At 38.5% G+C, this 20,630-nt stretch overlaps 1 protein-coding gene across 1 annotated transcript; it reads right to left on the reverse strand.

Annotated features, from left to right (window-relative positions):
- Positions 1-6,343: 6,343 nt before the first annotated feature.
- Positions 6,344-19,723, reverse strand: rerglb (RERG/RAS-like b). The gene is made up of 5 exons (XM_014995677.2): positions 19,314-19,723; positions 14,414-14,470; positions 13,622-13,695; positions 12,321-12,469; positions 6,344-9,425 (listed from the first exon to the last, which is right to left on the reverse strand). Exons 1-5 carry the CDS (start codon positions 19,363-19,365, stop codon positions 9,140-9,142), a joined length of 618 nt encoding a protein of 205 aa, XP_014851163.2. The 5' UTR covers positions 19,366-19,723; the 3' UTR covers positions 6,344-9,139.
- Between the last annotated feature and the right edge of the window lie 907 nt (positions 19,724-20,630).

Below are 20,630 nucleotides of genomic sequence, written 5' to 3' on the forward strand. Positions count from 1 at the left end.
TATAAAAGAATAAAAGGGAAAATGTTGTGTGGCAAAAAAATAGTACATCTTTGCTACTTCCATAAGGTCTAAGCAGAAGGGATATGCCCCCCGTCATTTCCCCTTTTGTGGCCTCCCTGTCAGGAAGTCTACAGTTTGTTTCCTGAAGCAGTCAGAAGCCAGAAATACTGGAAATCTCTCTTTAAAAAGACACAGAGTCGTATTAATGTCAGTGGAAACACATGAAATAGCGATGATTGATCGTGGGAGGTCTGGCAACAGTTTTCATGGCCGGACCTCCCACCGTCAGGCTCGTCGTCCTGGAAGTATTTAGATAGAAATACATAACTACCGCAGCTGAAGCGTTGTTATTGCCTCGGAACTCAAATCCCAGACCTGTTTAAGCCATTTTATTGCCGATTTATTAATAGAAAACACCGCAGGGAGTCGAGCATTAACGTTTAGTTCATATTGAACATCGCAGACGTTGTTATTCCTCCCTACTGATAGATTACTGGAACATTACTGGGATTTTTTTTTTAACCACAATCCATAAACAACACTGTAGCCTGCTTCCCTAATAGATCACCCGGCCCTAAATCCTCCTCATTAGGCGCTGTAGCATAAACAACTGTTCTAACATGGCCCCTGGATCAGGTCACACTAATTAACCAGCACCATCGACCAACTATTCCTCATTATCCGCCCTCTCGTCTGATCGCATATAGGCCGTCAAGACGGCTAACGATCAACGCGCTAATTAATCAGCTGACGAGGTGCAAGTGGAGCTCTAAGGCTCCCTCTTCATTTGCGAGACACATGGGAGCTAATTAGTTCAATTATTAATGAATCTAATTAAATATTTTCTGTAGGTAACCACGGTTGCGGTCTTGTCGTCCACTGTTGTGTGTTAGGCCTCTTTTGTCCTCCCGTTTTTGGCATACAGTCACTCCATTGCAAAGGCTGGCTTAGACTAAACATTACAGACTATTCATGGGATCCCATTAGTCTAATTGCACTAAAAAGCAGTCTGTGGATGACAGTAAAGGTGAGCTGTGGTTAGAGCTCTAATTAGCAGTCTGTGGAAATGGGAAGCCTGTGTGGCCATCTGCCGTAGCGTACCGTCATGTCCTCTGTGTGAAAAGGGCAGAGACAAATTTAGGCATGTTGTATAAAAAAAGAAAAAATGGCCCGTTTTGTCTGATACAATACCGCGAGAGGCCTCGGTGCTCATTGGAGCACATTTTTAATGAGCAACGGGCTGAAATTTAAAGGAGAAAATACAAGAAAGTCCTCCCAAGATGTTCCACCTTAAGATACTTTAGTATGTCTTTAAATCCTTCTGGACGTATCTGAATGCACAGGTTAGGAAAAAGTTCCAAATGTGTCCAAATGGTACTTGGTTTTACAATTCTTTACAAGTAGAAATCTGAAAAGTGGTGTGAAATCTGGTGCAAACAACTAAATTCAGTAGTTAATAGTCTCAACCTAAACTCCAGCTGTTCAGTGAAGGCCTCACGGGTCTGTTAGAGAACTTTTGTGAATGAACAGAATCATAGGGATCCAAACAAGTGGTAAAGATTTGGAGGAACTATGGTGTTGTAGTCTGGTGGACTCGGTTCCATTGCTTTCACACTGCACAGTGTCAAATGAGTAAAACCCCTTGAGGAACTTGTTCCCCTCCTGGCCTCAGGGTGCCATTGAAGGAAACAATAGGAAAACCCCAGAAAACACTGAGCGCAACTTCTTTCTTCATAAAATGCAAACAAAACTGGAGTGGCGTCAGATTGTAGCAGTCGGAGGATTTCTGTTTTGTCTTTGACTGAAGGCCACGAACCATTTCTCCCCCTAGCGCTAGACCTGCTCGTTTACTTTGGTTGTATTTACCCAGAATGCCCTGCGCTTTAGTGTGGAGGTGTGAATGCTCAATCAAACTCTGATGCGGAACAAAAAGCAAACGATGGTCCGCCTAAAAACCTATGTCTCGGTTTGGTTGAAGTAAACCCTGGCCCGGTTCAAATGTATATGTGGATGCAAGTGGACCGGAGACCTCACCAAAAGCTGCAAGTGGACTATAGAGCAGGGCATTCTGGGTAAATACAACCAGACCATGAAGAATTCAGAGAGCATTTGGAAAATATTAGATTGTTCTTCAAGGAGGCAGTTGGATGATTTTTAAGTCATGGGGCTTAACCTTTCAAAATTTGAGTAAGAACATCTCAGCTAGTTTTAAAACTTCATATACATTCTGCAATAAATCACCAGTCACTCATGTAATATGGTACAATGTACATAAATAGAAAACCTCAACCCATAGCTTTCTGATTCCCACAAAGGAAAATGTTTCCTTTTGCCCTTTTGACAGTTGATCCAAAGGGTAAGTGTTTCACCACACTGTTATATAAAATTTCCATCTTCTTCAAACAAAATGAGCAAATCAGTCTGTGTTCTAACCAATGCTTATTAATGCAGCTAAATCAGCAGCCAGAACTGATGAGAAGAGAATGAACGCAGATCCTTTTCCACGGAGATTCGCTTCTCCCGAAGCCAACCAATCATCAGTCGGTCGGTCAGTCTGAGCTGCTGAGATTTAGATTGGAGTGGGGATGTGCTCACCAGCTGTGTGATGAAGAGAGACTGATCGATGGGCTTTCTGATTGGTTCTGGGGGTTGTCTCAGCAGCATCCCGTCCCCTCCGTTCTGACGGCCGTCCTCGAGTGAGCTGAAAGCAATTGTCCCTCCACACGGGGGCCAAATAAGACCACTGACCTGAAGCTGAGGGGCCACGGCCCGGAGCGTCCGTCTCCATGCACCTGGATTCCTCGCTTTTCTTTGTAAGGGAAAGACGACGGAGACAGATGGAGAAATGGAATCGATTTGGATTTTTCTCCACGTTTGTTGTGCGTTCTCTGACATGTTAGCTTTTCGGGCGAAAACATTCACAGTTTCTGTGCAGGCAACATGAACGTTTGTGTTATCACAAAGCAGCGTGGGTAAAATCAGGATTTTATCCAAATTATATCTCAGGATAATGAAAATTATATTTAAAGTATCATGTTTTTAGCTGGAAATTACCACAAGGAGAGGAATCTGAAGCCACTATTTCTCTGGTTACCAAAACTAAATAATCAGTTTCAGCAAAGCAATGCTTTACTGATATTACATAGTGTACTACATAGTGTAATACACTACATAGTGTATTACAAAAGTGTTTGTGGAAGTAAACATGGATGCTAACGGTGGAGCACAGCTTACAATTTGGAAGTTGTCTGACTGGAGGCAGCACATTAACAACTTAATCCTCATTATCGTCCACCATGGTCATTGTTTTTCTTCCCCCTTGTTTGTATCGGGGCACAAAATCGTGACCACACATCCAAGTAATGAGGGTCGCATACGAAAAAATTTGACCTGTGATATTCAGATAAGATCAGATACAGGTTGCATTAAAAAAATCGTATTTGGGTCGCTTCAGGCTGCAGTCTGAACGCAGCCTTATTCATATGTGACTTTAATTGCATTTCTTGTTCAATAGAAATACAGCACTCATGTTTAGTTTTTTTTCTTTTACTTTAGCAGAATATCTACAAAGTTTTGCACACATTTGTAATGAAAACACAGTCGGTGCTGCGTGGGACGTTCAAAGCTTTACATTTTATTTTGATTTGATTTTTATAATCAACTGTGCTTTAAACTTCTCCACAACCTTCTCTCTGTCTGCTTTGTTCCTCAAGATGCCATTTGTTCTCTAATGTTGTCCAACAAAACCTGTGAAGCTTTCACAAAACAGCTGGATTTATGATAGATAATTGCACACAGGTGGGCTCTGTTTGGTAATTAGATGACTTCTAAAGGAAACTGACAGTAATGTGTGTGTTTTCTAAGGGTAAGGTGGGTTTAACTACAAATGTGCACAGCACCTTTTATTTGAAACAAGAAAACTTATTTATATTTTATATTTGCTTCAAAATTTTCCACCAGTTTCTGTTTTGTGTACTAGATGTGATCCCAACAGAAAACAGTAAAAGTAAAAGTTGAAGGGGTGTGAAGTTTTGTACAGTTGTTTTTTGGATACATTTACTATTTCTTTGTCATTTTGTGACTAAATCTTTGAAAACTCATTTTGCAGCCCTTTGTATTGTTTTCAAAGACAAGGTGATCATCTATTTGACAAAAGGGGAAAATAGAAATTGCGAGTATTTATACAGAGCCATAGATCATTTCTTGGGGACTGTTTATGTTCTAATCCATTTTTCTTTCCTCTGGCGTGTTATTTTCTTCCACTTGTAATTCTTCATTGCCTTGTGGAACCTCATATCGTGTCCTGTTCGTCCCTTCTGAAACAATTCCATTGATTTTCAGATTTGTTCTATGCACAAAAATAAGTGACAAATAAACGAAGGAAGAAACGTTTTTGGGTCCAGATCATCTAAATGTCTGGAAATGGCCTCTCTTCAGTAGAATGCAGCCATGATTGATGTAGTTATACTTTATCTGCTGTGACTCGTGCTTGAAAATGGCTTTTAAATTCTTAAATTACTCTATTACACGGTTTATCAAGTACCAAGAACAAGGAATCATTAACTCCCCCTTCCAAAAAAATCACAACGTGTTTTGATATCTGTGCTGCCATCTAGTGGAAAACCTTCAACTAATTTGTTTGTGGAAATTGCTTCATACTTTTTCCACCTTGGTCGGGCTATTTTTAGCAAAAACACAGGAAATTCCTCTTTTGCAACAAAAAAGCCTCCTCTAGTGGTTGTCTAATTAAAGTTAAGCTCAAAGCATCGGCGCAGTCCACTGAGGTACTAAAAAAGCCGTCGAGTTATGAAATGTTTAGCTTTAATTTCCTCTGGAACAAGCAGTGTTTTTAGAGTATTCACAGAGGGAACATTGGTCTCCGAATCGCTCTATGTAAGAACACGTTTGTAATTGTGTGCAGAGTCTGAGGGGTGACTTCACTCGAAGTGGAAAAACATCAGAGTTCATGTCCTGAACTGGAACGTGGCTTTCTTCATTCGTTTTATAACCTTTTCTTTGCTAACTACATAAAATGTCCAATATATACACAAAACTCACACTATAATAAAAAACTGCAATATCACTAGAATGTTTTATGACCAAACATTACAGCATGGAAATGGAACAAAATTACTTCCATACAATCAATCATATAAAATTAAATAAATTGTCAAACTTGCAAACTTTAGAAGAAAATTCTGGAGGATTAAAGTGAGAAGGGAAGTGGTTTTAAATTGTTGTTCAGAGTTTCTTTGTTTTCTGGATTAAAATAATGACTTCTGTGTGAACTGTGAAAACTCCCGTCTCTAATAGGTGATAGATGAGCGCTACAGCACCAGGGCTCAATTATGAAATTATGTATCTCATGTATACATGAGATATAATTTCTGACACACATACATGTGTTCACATCTAATGCTGCCGGGATTTTTAACGACTTGCTGCATGAACAAACTTACTCACGTGTGATTTTAATGCCATTTCTTATTTAATTGAAACACTGCAACTGCGATTTTTTTTATTTTTTTTAAACAGTGATGCCTGTTGAAAGCCTTTTCTGTCAGTCTGCACTGTATCCGTGGCTATAATGTACACTATGAAGGTGTGGTGTAGTGTGAAACTGCTTGGAGTTTGCAGACTTGATAAAGCGCTTTACAACTTGGGCCACCACCATCGCATCCCAGAGATGGCTTATTAGGGCCACTGTAGACAGGAAAAAAGAGGAGTATATTTATCTGTCTTTTTTTTATTTAAAAAAACAAGGACATTTCTGACTTTTCAAACTCAGAAGTTTTTTGGCGGAAATTTACTCCTCATTTTTTCCAATGACCCCAACACGCTGGTACTTCCTCGTTGGCTGACCGCTACATCCGTCGCGCTCTTCCTGAACGCCGCTCTATAAGACCGGGAAGGTTGCCAAACTTCATAAAAGTACATTTAGAAAAAAATCTAAACGTGGCTTTCCAGAAATTAAATTTAATAGCAAAAACTATTATTTCAACACACTTTCATTGTTGTAAGAGGTAAACATACACGGCAAATAAATTTAAGCCAGCATATAAGCTGCTTTGCCTCTTCCTTTGTTATTTTGTGGGTCAGAAGCTAAGATGTTTGAAAATAAGGGAATAGAATTAGAAATTCACATTTTTGTCTGACAATGGAGAAATTCCAGCATTGATACCAAACAGTTGTTTGATAGTGGCTTGTTTGGTGAAAAACAAACTCAAAATGTCACGTAAAGTACCAGCTGTAAAGCACAGTGGTGGAGGGTTGATGATGATATGGGTTGGCCACTCTTATGTTTAACGGTTGTTGGGGGGAAAAAAATTCTTGAGAAAATATATTTCTACATGAACATCGAGTTCAATTTTATTCAGTAAAAGATTTCATTTGGTACTGCTGCATCGAGGAATGAATCACTAAAGAACACATGACAACATAAAACATATTTTACCCAAATCCTTCATTCAGTCAACACTACAGCTTTCCAGGAGTAGCATTACAACAAAAGTGTGTTTATAACCCTTTACATGATGTCCATCATATATATTTTTCAGTAAAATACATCAAAACCAGCTGTTTCTCCCCGTCACTCCCTCCCATAGCGACTAGCTAACAGTTCACAGCGTTGCTAAAGTTGCTAAATGACGAGGTGTTCTCTACTAGCGTCTCAAAAGTTTAATCCAGACAGGAAATACGTACAATCTCACACTGAGACTCTTGTCTTTAAAGTTTGTTCAGGTTTCAGCCAAAATCTGAATATTCACTTTAAGAAAAGTTACAAAAGAAATAAGGTTAGTAAAGGGAAACCATGCAGGAAATGCCCTGCTATACCAGCAGAAAAGTTATAATACAGGACAGCAGCCAGCAGCGCACAATGGCTTTGAACTTAGAAGGTTTTTTTTACATTTGGCAAACTGCAGTGTTAGCTGGCTGTCGTCTCCATCCTATCTGGAGCAAAACCATAATTTAAGAGTTGGCCAGACTTGGACATTTTTCTATTATTGGCTTTTGAACCACTAATCATTTATCATACGTGTTGTCGTGTTGTAAAACTGCCTCAAGCTACAACAAGAACTGTGTTCTGAGTGAAAAAAACCAAACAAAAAGAAAAGCAAATTGAAGCATTTCAATTTGAGAAAGGAAATGTTTGAGTTATTGCCTCTTTTTCTGCAACCATCTGCTGCTCTGTAGATCCTTCAGGACCTAATCAATAAACCTCTGGTTGTTTGATGAACACCCTGTGCACATGCATGTTTTATGTGTGCAGGTGTTTGTTTCTTCTCTCCAAGTATCAGTTTGATTTTTGGAAAAAGCCGTTAAGATAGACACAATAGCTGGATTCACAACAAGAAAACTTGGGGCAGAAAAAGTGCTTATTGCAGGATTGTTTTCTAAACTACATCTGTAAGGTTTTTTTTTTTGTTTTTTTACTTAAGGCAACTTGCTAGGGGGCCTACATAAATTGCCGAAATTTGAAGCAGATCTATAGAAATGCCAAAGTTTTGTCACTAAATGTCTATACTAGTCTCAGTCAGTAGTGGGCACACTTCTGCTAATCTGCTAGCATGCTGATTGCAGAGCTAATTGTTATATTAGGGCTTTAGCATTTTTGCTAACTTTGAAATCATTTGGCGTCATTAGCTTAGCTAAATAATTTTTTTTCACATAAACTCTGAAGCACTTACTGTTTGGTAAACTTTCAGTTGAATAAAGTTTGATGCCTCTGTCGAAGTAGAGAATTCTTCAAATGGTCAAACTTTATTATATTATTTGTTGTAGCACATGCTTTGTCATTGATACATGGTTGGTACTAACATGTTTGAATTTTGCATTTTATATTAGCTTCTGCTAAATTCCATGTTTGTATAGAACTTCAGTGCTAGCAGAGCTAATGTTTATGATTAGCACTTTTTGGTTAGCGCAACTAGCGTTTTAGTTAGCGGTGCCCACCACTGCTTGCGGTCAACCATTTGTGTTGCTTATTATAAAGTGCCTTTGAACAAGCAGCTGCGTTTGTGATTGACCAACAGAAAAAATGAATAAATGAGAAGTGAGAAAAAGTATGCAAGATGATTAAAATTTGTTCACAAAAACAAAAGTGTGTTTTAGACTCATCCTCATCTACAATAATACCCCTTAATAAAGTCCATACAATCAACCGCCATCAGGAGTCACCTAAGTGGTACACAGAGCTCTCCTGCTTGTAATTTAATCTTTCCCCAGGTTCAATTATTCTAACTCTGGAGGAGATACAGGGATTATACGCTCTGTAAATGTAGGCTGTAAAACAAAAGGGCCAAGGAGAAAGGAAATGTTCAAAAACGCTCTGGTCAGACGAGACCAAAGTTTAACTTTTTGGCTTCAATGTATGTCTGAGAACTAACACATCATCTACATTGTGCAACACTAGTGACCATAAAATTGTGCAAATTGGAATTACAAACATGAATCCGCTTAACGGAAACAGGACAAAACCTTAATAAAACGTTTTTGTGCTATGAAACGTTTTTGGCAGTATCAAAATGTGATTAACAACCGAATTATACCACTGCAGAAAAGAGGAAGAAGACAACAGGAAGTGGTAGCAGGATGTTGACGTGGCATGTGTTTTAATTGACTTATCTCGTGAACATAATTATTCACATGTGATTTTAATTGCGTTTTTTATGCGACAGAAAAAAATGCAACTGTAAAATAGTTTTTTCAACATTAGCAAAAAACCAGAAATGTCAACATTTGTAATTGAAATGCAGCTGCTGTTTTGCTTTAGATCAAAGCATATTCAGGTGTTCCTAGTCAATGTCCAAAGCTAAATCCTATTTAAAATACTTTGACTAGACCTAAGTTTGGCCAAAGAGGATGTTTCATTTGCAAAAACTATTCATAAACCAAGCTTCATTTTACAGTTATGCACCACTTTGTGTGTCTAATGTTGTTTAATCCCAAAAAAGTAGATTAAAGTTGTGACAAGTGGAAATGTTCAAGAGTACGTTTCAACGGTACTGAACAAATACGAAGCTTTGCTGCTTGCCTCGACTATGACTTTGTTGGAAAAGAAGAAGAAGAAGAAAAAAGAAGCAACCTCCCAGTTCACCCAGCTTGACTTTGTTTTCAGGTCATACTGCAGCTGGGACCGTCACACTGATTTCCTCCTCTTGCCAAACACGTTGTTGATGAGCTTGGCCATGGACTTGGAGCCGCTGTAGCGCCGGCGGTCGGCTCGGTACTTCAGGTGCTCCATCACCTGCCGGATGAGCCGGGTGAAGAGGCCAGCGATGTCCTGGTAGCTCTCCGCCGCCGACACCTCCTGGAAGTGGCAGCGGGTTTCCTGCGCCAGGCTGCGGCCTTCGTCCTCTCGCACCTGCCGGACGTGGCACAGGTCCTGCTTGTTACCCACCAGGCACACGGGAACGTCCGAGTCCCTGAAACAGGAAGGAGTGTTAACTTGGACGGACACTATCGTTGTATATCCTACGTTTGGACACATTTCTTAACCCAAAACGTGTCCCTTCTGAGTGTGAGATGGCTGTTCTAGCTTGGTATTGATCTTAATAATGTATCGATCCCGATAATGGAAAAATTTTTACTTTGTAGGAAAGGGATGTTATTCATTGCAGATCCAAAACTTTAAAACAGATTTTGCACATTTGCTGTATCAAAAGAAAGGCATCTAGTTTTTCTTTTTTTTTTGTTCTTGATTGAGCAAATTTACGCAGTTATTAAAACAGCATTTGGGTCACTGTCTTTCAGAACACTTGCTAATATTTAACCAAGTTTAATCACGTAAGTCGAAGCTGATTTGGGCACAGCACAGTCGGCTTTTCAGTAAAACTCTCTGGACAGACACGGATCTATACAATAACTGCTTGTTTATAAAAAGGATAAATACATTTTGCCATATTTAACATTTTGAATTGTAATAAAATGATTACCTTAATTTACTGTCTAATTCTAAGCTTTGTTCTTTTATTTCACTTTATATTTAAAATTCTTAGCTACACTTTCTGAAACATTTGAAAGATGGTGCCGTTTATGTTTTACCTGTTTGACCAAGATAGTCAACCTATTGTTTTTGTCAGTTTCTTTATTATTTATTTTACAGTGGCTGGAAATATGATACAGGACTGTTCAGTGTCAGGAACTGGAAACCGGTGGCCCGGTGAAAACAGCATTTAGAGTCCTGTTTTATGGACGCTAAAATTTTATGTAAATTTCTAAAAATTTCTACACTTTTAGAAATTACTCAAAACCAAACAGAAGAATCAGTGCAATTCAAGTCACTTGGACTGACTGAACCAATTAAAGTTGATTTTACACGTTTAATCAAGCTTGTGATGCTACTGGAGAATTTACATTTGTCAGTGTTTTTTATTTTTTTTAAAAAGAAGAACCCTTTTAAGTCAACTCAGCACTGTTTTTCTGTACTGTATCGTATCGGCGGATACTAAACTTCAGATATTGGTATCGGAAGTGAAAAAAATTGATCTGTGCCTCCCTGGTCGTAGCATGCAAACACAACATTCAGATCCTCTTCTTATCTTCACCATGAGTTAATGATCTCCACCTTCACTCCTCTTCCCTTTCCGTTGGTAAGATGAATTTTCCTGAGCCGGGTTGCCCCACTGATGTGGCTCGGCTTGTTTTTCTTGCCCATCGTCTCGAACCGTTAATCAGGACGCACACGGCTCAGTCGGGACATTCCACAAACTCAAACCTGCACAAAGATTCCTGTTCATCTTCAAAGTGGAGCTTTTGTTTTCGTTCCGTCTTCCCGCCGTATTTTTTTCATTTTCTTTTTGCGGATGTCTGGGTGCAGTGTAGATGTAAATAATTCCAACCACTTCACCGCTTCCCTTGTTTAAATATTCTCTCATAAACCAACAGTCTAGCTATGAGAAGAAATGCCTTTCGCTGGAGGTGGCTGGTTAACGATTTCCTTCGTCAGAGTGAATGTAATGCTGTTCATTAAGAGTTACGTTGTGTGAGAATCATATGGTGCTATGGAATCAAAAACAAACAAAAAAAAGTTTCTTCTTAGGAATCTTTGCTTTTTGTTTGCTTTTTAAATAAAAACATCTTTGCTTGTTCAGTTTTATCATTTGGTGAAAATACAGCTATGAATATCACAAATGTTATTTTTGTGCTTTTTCCACATGAGGACAAGTTTGGAATTTCTCAAAATAACGACAAACACCTCGATGATCGCCATCATATGTTAGGTTTACAACACAGCAAAGGATTAAAGTCAACAGGCCTCAGTTAGCAAGTTAAATGTCAAACTTCATGACAGAACAAGGAGAAAAAGAATAAACAATAATGCCATGATTTTAGTAGGGATACACAATATACTGCTTCCAACATCCGTATTGGCCGATATTAGTAATTTTTTTAACAAATCAGTGTTGGCCCCATAAATAAAACTGGGCCGATATGAGCAACCGATACTTATTTTTATCTTGTTGCCGTCTATTTCTGGTGGGGGTTTTTTTGGGGGGTTTTTTCCCCAAGGTGTCAAAACGGTATTGAACTATATGTAATAACGGAAAATATCGGTTATCAACCATAACAGCAATATTAGTATCGGATATCGATATCAGCTCAAATTGTTGTACGGATGCATCCCTAGTTTTTAGGAGCTGACATTAAAAATGACTTTTCTCCCTGAACAACTTTCGGAAAGTGATTTCTGCAATCAGTTATAGCAGCTGTTCAGCATGAAGAGTTGCTTTTAGAAATGTAGAAATATTATAGTGAAACCAAACAGAATAATTGACCCAAATAATGTTTCTTAGTGTTTCTGTCTTTATAATTTAGCTTTTGTTAATTTTGTAGTACATTACATATTTTGTTAATTAAAATCATTTTTATATTTTCTCTGTCAAAAAACAGTCTGCCATCTTTTTTTACTTTTGAATAACATGGATATTTTTTAGTTTTTTTCTAAAGAAATTCAAAGATTAATTTCAAAATTTCAGAGGGTTGTTTTAGCAAATTTTTGGCTTTTCAAACTCAGAAATTTCCACTTTTTTTGTTTTGGTAAATTTTTGAGTTGTTTTTTGCAGAAATCTACACCTCTTTTTTTCCCCCTTAACAGTGACCCCAACATGCCGCTGTAGTTACGTTCTGCACTCTCAAATCCAGAACAGAACTGCCATAAATGTTTGCAGTAGGACATATTTCTGCCTGTGAAACATTTAGAGGCTAGCAGGAAAAGCCTCAATGCTAAACAAACCTCTGATCTGTCAGAGCTCCTTACAGCTACATGACATCAGCGTGCTGTTATTTCTGATCTACTGTTGAGTTGCGTTGCCTCTGACCCTTTGCAGCTGTCGGTGCGAGCCTCCCGGATCTGGCGCAGGATGCTTTTGGCGTTGATGAAGGAAGAGCGGTCACTGATGTTATACACCACCACGAAGCCGTCGGCCCAGTCCACTGGCTCCTCCAGGATGCACCGGGCCTCGGAGCTCTGCTGACAGGGGGACAAGTGCTTTTATTCTGAAATCACAGTTTCAGAGTAAAACAAAAAAGAAACTAGTTTTATTTCAGTTTTGTATTCTAAACATGTTATTAGCTAGATGAGTTTCTATAAGTGTGTTATGCAATTTTCATGTCTGAAAGCTGCGTATAACACCTTGCAGAAGTATTCATACACACTATTGTTTCCACGTTACAACCACGCAAAAAGTATTCAACCAACTTTGGATGTTTTGCCCTTTTATCACCCTTTATCTCAGAGAATAGACTTTAAAGTACTTCTGTTAGTTTCTATTTGCTAAATGTCACAATAATGATAAAATATGTCAGAGATTTATTTATGAATGTCTTCAAAATCAGAAGCTGACATACAGAATGATTACTGTCCCTTTAAACAATCAGGGAACGCCCAGATGATGACGTGGTGAGGAACTGGTGCACTTCATAAAATAGATAACATCATGAGGAAAACAACATTACGTAAAAATATAGAAGCAATGTCCAAATCAATCAATCAATCAATCAATGTTTATTTATTAATACTTATTAATGTTTTTAAAATTAGAAGTTTACCTAAATTTCCTCTGTATTTGTCAGCATTGCCTTTGAACTGTATGAATTTTATGAAGAGCACCAGTTCCTCACCACGTCATCATCGGGGCGTTCCCTGATTGTTTAAAGAGACAGTAATCATTCTGTATGTCAGCTTCTGATCTTGAACACATTCATAAATAAATCTCTAAAATATTATTTTTCTCCTTATCCTGGCATTTAGCAAATATAGATATTTTTGGTAAATCTAACTGACCTAGAACAAGAAAACTTTGGTCTGACTTTACTTCAGATGCTGAGAAAAAAAATGTGTGTGTGTCTTTGTATTCGGTGTATGTAAACATCCGATTTCACCTGCACATGCCACACTTTTCAGATTTGAAGTTTTGTTGTTGGAATGTGAAACAAACAAACAAAAAAAAACAAACAAACAAAAAATCTGTCCCAGGTATTGTTACTTCCTGGCTGAAAAAAAGTCAGTCTAGAAGCTGACTTTTGTCTATCTATAGTAATGAATGCTGAAAATAAGAGAACTCCAAACAGGAACGTACAACCTGGGCTCCATATCATAGCCTTGACATGTGAGTCGTACCTGAGAGCAGGGGTCAAACACTTCAAGGTTCAACTGCCTGCCGTCGATCGACAACCTCTTATGGTACAAAGAGTCTGTAAACGAGACGCAAGAGAGAGAAAAAGGACAAAACCTGTTGGCATAAGTCAATTTCATTATGTCAGTTTCTTTATGTTTATTTCTCATTGGCTGTTATGCTCCTGATTGCACTGACTAAATAAATTACAGTTGTTTTTACATATTTGACCAAACTGTTGTTGTATTGAAGAGTTGCTGTACTGGTGCAGAGTCATCAGGTAAATTTGTAATTCAGTACCTTTTTCCACTTTGCCATTTTCTACCCTCATTTTGTGCCCTGTCATTATTGTTTTTGGGTACGTTTTAATAGGTAAGTCAAATAAATATCTAAAAATGCACAAATATTTTGTATAATTCCAATAAATTGTATATTATTTGAGTTTTTTGATGGGCAGGTGAAAAACTCAAATAATGACCTTTTCCATTAACCATGAATTGTTTGGTACAGCTGATTTCTGGAAAAATTAAAGACTATGAATTGATCTGATCACACCAAATTAATTCTGAGTAGTTTCTGTTTGATTAAAAGTCATAAAGATCCATCAGAAAAAAATACCTTAGGTCATCAGGTTTCAGGTTGGATAAGAAAAAATTTTCAGTAAAAGGAAACGACCAAAATGATAAAGAGGTGAAACGACCTTCACCGATCTGCATCTGATAGCAGCGCTAGGTATTTATGGTCTTCTACTAAAGCTTTTAAAAGCAAAAGGCTTTCTGAAATCTGGAAACACTTACTTGCATTCGAGGCGTATTCACCAATAAAGCGTCTGGTCAAGAATCGCACAAGGACAGCTGGAGGAAACAGAAGAAGAAGAAAAAGGAAAAAAAGCAAGAATATGAAACACAGGATCATTAAAGTCTCATTTCTTACAGGTGGGGGGAATGAGGTGTGACAAAAAAAAAAAAAAAAAAATCCTTTATCTGTGCAGACCCAACACAGAGCCAACAGTTTCTGGGACTGGAACGGTGAAAACCTTTAGCTCCACATCAAACAGGTCACGCCGCTTTGCTAGAAAAGTTTTGTGTGCATGTTTGGCACAGCGAGGTGAGCGGTCCATTCACACCCACATGAAACCGACTGACCGGGGCCAATTCTGGTCCCACAGACAACAAGTTTCAATTGTTGGGCTGGGGTCCCAGAACAGAACATTAATGACGGTAGGCCTCAACACACACACACACACACACACACACGCACACACACACACACGCACACACACACACCCACACACCTACACACACACACACACACACACAATGTCATTTCAATTCGGAAATGACCCCAAAGGCTTATATCTCATTGTGCTTTAGCGCATCGGACGTTCTTGTCGCTGTCACAGCAGAGAGGCCGAAGCGGCCGAGAACAAAACTGAGCACAAAGCGCAACAAACAGAGCAGAAATGGTAACGAACGGACCCAAGCATGAAGGAACAGAGTGCAGAGGGTACAGACCCTCCACAGTCACAGCTCCGATGTAGGCCGCTCACCTACTGTTACGTCTGACCTCTAGGGGTCCTCGTTCTCCAGGTCCCACCTTTGCTCCTTTGTGTTTGCAGGCCTTCTAACACACCTGGAACCACTTCCCCCTCATCAGTGGACCGCGTAAGAGCTTCAGTGACATTTGAACTTCAGCATGTTCAGTGCTTAGATAGGGAGTTCAGTTTGAGTTCTCTGCCATTTTCCTTTGACTGATTTCTTCCCTGTTTTGTGGCCGGACAGGGAGTTTAGTAATTGTAGTTTTTTTGTGTGACCGCCACTATAATGGGGGTCTATTTTTGTTTGTTCCTTTGGCCTCAGAAACCTTGAAGGCTTTTATATTCCCTGTTGTTTGTAAGGTACAAGCCAGTGAAAAAAAATGGAAAAGTAGATCTGCACTAGAGATTAGATCCTATAGAATCCAACCCGACCCAGACCGAGCCCATAGATATTGTGTCTGAACCTGTTCCAACCCAACAGATTAACTTTAATTACAGGCCTCAGCCTGAAGTAAATCCTGACATATTTTAAATAAAATGTTACTACTTTTGTTCTTAGACCACCATTTGATTTAGCGCTGTAACTTCTCCTGTTTTTAGCTTTGACTCAACATCTTCTCATCTTGCGACTGCAGCGTTAGTCAAGTGTAAACCGTCTGGGATGTGTGACTGACAGGAGCGGAGCAGGGCGGGGCCGCTAATGCATTTAGTTAACCAGTACGGTGCAGTTGTTGCAGTCTAACTTCTGCACCTAACTTTCCTTCTAATTAAAGTATTATTTATTTAAATGCAAAGCACCACTTAAACCAAAGTTTTGAATGTGCTTTTGAACCAGATGTGCTCCAACGCGTCCTGACTCTTCAAAAAACCATCCGCGAGAATCCTCCAATTAGTCAGGAATGTGAATAGAAATGTGTTAAAATGATGAACAGGTTTTAGGTCTTTCTATGGCTTTTTTTTAATGGTCAAATATTTACAATATTACATTAACACGATCTTTGACCATGATTATTCAATAATGATGATTATAACATCATTTTGCTTTTCTTTTTATTTATATTGTGTATTTGGCTGCTGCTAGTGGCCTTTTTACATTTTTCAGACATTTAGGATTTTGAAGGTCTGCTTTAGAGATTTCTTTTTTTGTGTGCCTGTTGAAGTGAGACGGAACATGTTGAGATCAAATCCACTACCTGGGGCCTTCAAAGAAAAGACAGCAGAAGCTTCTCAGGAGATGTACGTCATCTACAGATGGGAGACATTCAACACAAACCATTGGCTAGCTAAACAAGTTCAAGGCCACAAGATGCTAACAGAAGTCTTCAAAAAGTCAAAAAGCAGATTTTATGCTACTGATATGGTTGTTCACAGTGCGCAGAATCTCCGGTAAGCTTCATAGTGTCGAATTGGGTAAAATTTAAAACTTCAATAGAATCCACATCTACAGCAAGCAATCATTTCTCAACAGCCAAAGAATCCAGACCCTCTGGACGAAGTCAAGCGTAGAATCAGGGGATGGCTTTTACCAGGTTAGTAAATATGATGCTTACAATATTTCTCACATAAAATGGAAATAAAACCTTAACCCTATCAACATTTGTATTGACAAAACTGAATGATTAACTGTTGACTGTGATAAAACCTTTAAATCAGGCACTAAGTCTGTATTCACTCAATATAACCAGAAGAACTGACATCAAAATGTAGCAACAACTGGGTTGGACATAAACCATTAGCTCCTAAATTAGCCTAACTTTTATTTTGAAATTTGTGCCTTACTAATCCATTTGAATTTAAGCAATATGTCAAAATAGGTATGATGTCAGCTGTTTTTTCAAGTACCAAGGAGGAAAACTAATCTCGGCTGTTCTGTCTGCTCCTCACTGGCTTCCTGTGTGACAAAGAAATTATTTTAAATTCCTTCCCTTGGCTTTTAAATGTCTCAGTTCTCTTTCTTCTCAATAGCTCTCCTTTTGTTTCACATCTGGCCCTTAAATCAGCTGACCAGCTTATGATGGTTGTCAAAAACAAGGCCGAAGCTCAAAGCAGATTGAACCTTTTCAGTCTTGGAGATTATGGGAAAAGTTGCCATTAAATATTAGTGTGTTGTTGTTTTTTTCTCTTAAAAACCTACTTATCTGGTTCTTTATTTTCACAGTGTAAGCTGCTTTATTTCTGTTTCTGTTTTTACTTTAGCCATTGTAACATGATTTAATTCTATTTGTGCTGGTTTTTTCTCTGTTTTCTTCCTATCTAAATCTTGGTTTGATCCGTTTTAGTTTCGTACCACACTTTGGTTAAATAAATGTGTTTTTTCTAACAAAACAATTGCTTCAGAAATGGTGACATTTAAACTCTTAATGGCACAAACAAACCAGATACTCCACTGTTAGCATTGCTCTTCTCGGCATTTACCTACTTTTTTCAACCAAAACAAAATCACATCGACAAATTTTTGAACGGAAAACAAGACCTGTTTGTCTTCTGTTTTAGTAATATATATACAAATGAAAACTTTTGTTAGAAAGAGCTCACACTAAACTCAACTGTGGCTAGCTAGTAGCTAGCTCGTGCTAGCTATAGCTGTTTAGCAGCCACCAGCTCCACAGTCTGAAGTCATTTCAGGTTTTTGCCACTTCCAGTCGTCCATTACAGAAATGAAACTCATCAAATCTCTTCTCTGTTCTCACAGTTGGACAAATATTGGTGTCATCAAGCTCCAAACCCCCTAGTGGCCAGTTTGGGCGTTACTTATCAACTCTCAGTTGTACTGTGGAAACTAATGTTTCCACAGTACAAACTAATGTTGTAGTTTGTGATTGAGGTTGAAGTGAGGGGTAGGATTAAGAGTTATCAAACAGAAAAGTAAAAAATCTAAGACCTGGAATAAGCCTCTGGGAGCGGGACCAGCTGCTGGATGCTTTCCTTCCACTTCTCTCTGATTAAAATTGGAATGATTTCATTTTGCAAAAAAATATATATTTTGGTCTCCACTGCATGTGAACTTTGAACTCTGGCAAATCAAAACCTTCCACATGGACCTGGGTCAAAATGTGATTCATGCTAGTTGATGAATCTACACGAACTGGGCAAAAATTCCTTTTACTTTTTTTCTTTATAATTACGTCAGTGAAAATAAAGACCTCCAGGTATGCCAAGAATCCAGAAAAACAAAGTGCTACTGTTTTGTTAGCTTGCAAAAGAATCCTAATTATTACTAGACTATTATTATTAATAATGAGATGAAGAAGAGCATGAAGAATATTTGTTCTTTGAAAATAGTAAATAACTTTGTGTTACAAGAGAAATTTCAATGACTTAATTAAATTCCAAATACAAAATTTTATTAGTACCTTCATTCTTATTTTTAATTTTTAATTTATTTTCATTGCCGTTATATTACAACCACCCTCAAAAGTTTGAAATGAGAAAACATACAGCAAGAGCATAATGCTTCGCGGAGTTAAACAAAATGAGCAAAATGAACGAAGCAAAAACTATAAAATATATTCATCTTATCAGATCTGAACAGTTGATTTAATAAGAAATCACATTACTGTCAGGTCTAAGGTGTAAGTGGGGGAAAAAAAGTAATTATGGAAGAATAAAAAGATGTTCTTGAAAACGGCTAAAAAGATTTTAAAAAAGATCTGAATAAATGTCATGTTTGGATTTAATTTGATCAGTAGAACAGATTTGTTTCGCTTTAAAATCAAAAGAACAGGCAGCAATGGTGTCAAGTACGATGAATCATTAGTGATTAATTAATTGATCACTAATTAGCTGAAATTTCCAGCAGCATCTCTCATACAAACACAGCAAATGTTTTCCTGAAGACAGAATGGACGTCTGATGCACATTCTGTTTCTGCTCATGTTGGTTTTTTCCCTGCATTTTGAAAATATTATATTTATAAGTAAAGCAGAAAAAATAATCCAGTTACCAAAAAAGTTATTTTATTTTGCTCCATCTCAGGAATATGTAGAAGAATCTGGTTTATTACACAGAAATCACAAGAGTTACAATTAGTTTTCGTCTAAAATGATTTATTTACATTGATACATTTTTCACTGATTTCTATAACTCTGCCTTAAAAGCAAAAAAAAAAACTAAGTAAATATAAATTTTTCCCTGTTATCAGAGTAGTTTTTGTGGCCCACCTGACTTGCCGGCCCCCTGGCTTCCCAGCAGGGCCAGCTTGACGTCGTTCATGGTCGTCGTGGCGTCGGGTCCTCTGCTCGTTGTCCGTTTGCAGCTCCGCGTGGCGTCTGGGATTCAGGTCCAGGTCCGTGCATTATATACTCCTGACACTCCAGACAGGATGGTGAAGGTACAGCACTGTGGCCCCCACCTCCTCCCACCTCCCCACTTCAAAGAGCGGTTTCACTTTTTAAAGCCGGAGGGAGAGAAGAGAGACGGCGAAACAATCCCCCTCCCTCCTTTTGTCTTCCAGGAGCTCTACAGTACGTTTCTCTCTCTCTCTCTTCTCTCATGTCTGTTATCCCTTTCTGTTATCCTACTGCTCTCTCTCTCCCCTCACTGCCCCTCACTCTGTTTTCATTTCCATCTTCCTTTACCCCCTTGCTTTATTTCTTATATCTTTTCTGTCTCTGTCCCCTCCCACACAGGGGTCATTCAAAGGCCAAGAATGACTAAACCTATTTTGCTGATCCTGCCCTTAACAGTGTAACTGTAGACTCACTGCCATCTGTGGGCCTTTCTGTTATTCTTCATACACCGACGATAACGAAGCTCATTTCCTCCTGGGAGATTTGGAGCCGATCGTTGTTCGAGACCACATCGTGAATTATTCCACGTCGGCGATTAAAACAAATGTATTCGTTTTAATAAACGAGGTCTTCATGAGAGAACCATACACAGCCAACAACAAGCTCTTTATTCTGGCCATTAGTGTGGTCACACACTGCTGTGGGATGGCACCCCAGGCTTCAACCAGTGCAACTCAATCGATGTGGTTGACAGGTTTCCACAAGTGTTCAACAGGGTTGAAGTCAAGACTGCATGAAGACCATTCCACCTTGGTGGATGTAGTTCAGCTAGTTAAGAGTGAAACATCAGCAAAACTTTGTCGCTATCGCGCTAAAGTCGAGAAAAAAAAGCCTCAATTGCACAAATGCGGTTTTTCCATTAAGTAAGAAACTTAACTAAAACCACACATGAATAAGTTTGTTCAGGCAAATAGTTGTTTTAAAAAACCCCACATCCTGTTATCATCTATGTCGTCTTTACCAGTAGTAAAATTCGTTTGTTGACAAAGTGATTCGTGATGTGAAACAAGAGTTTACATTGCAGTTTTGCGAAACATGCTAATTTTGATACGGCCGAAAAATGACCTCATTCCAGCGGAGAAACGTTTTATCATCAAAAAACTTTTTTTTTTCCCACATTGCCGTGTTTCCACCAACCAAATTTATTTCCGTGATTCCAATTTGCGCAATTTTAAGATCAATTAAAAA

The sequence above is a fragment of the Poecilia mexicana genome, unplaced genomic scaffold (assembly GCF_051168715.1).
Source record: "Poecilia mexicana isolate PSO_F unplaced genomic scaffold, ASM5116871v1 scaffold_6, whole genome shotgun sequence".
NCBI classification, from domain to species: domain Eukaryota; kingdom Metazoa; phylum Chordata; class Actinopteri; order Cyprinodontiformes; family Poeciliidae; genus Poecilia; species Poecilia mexicana.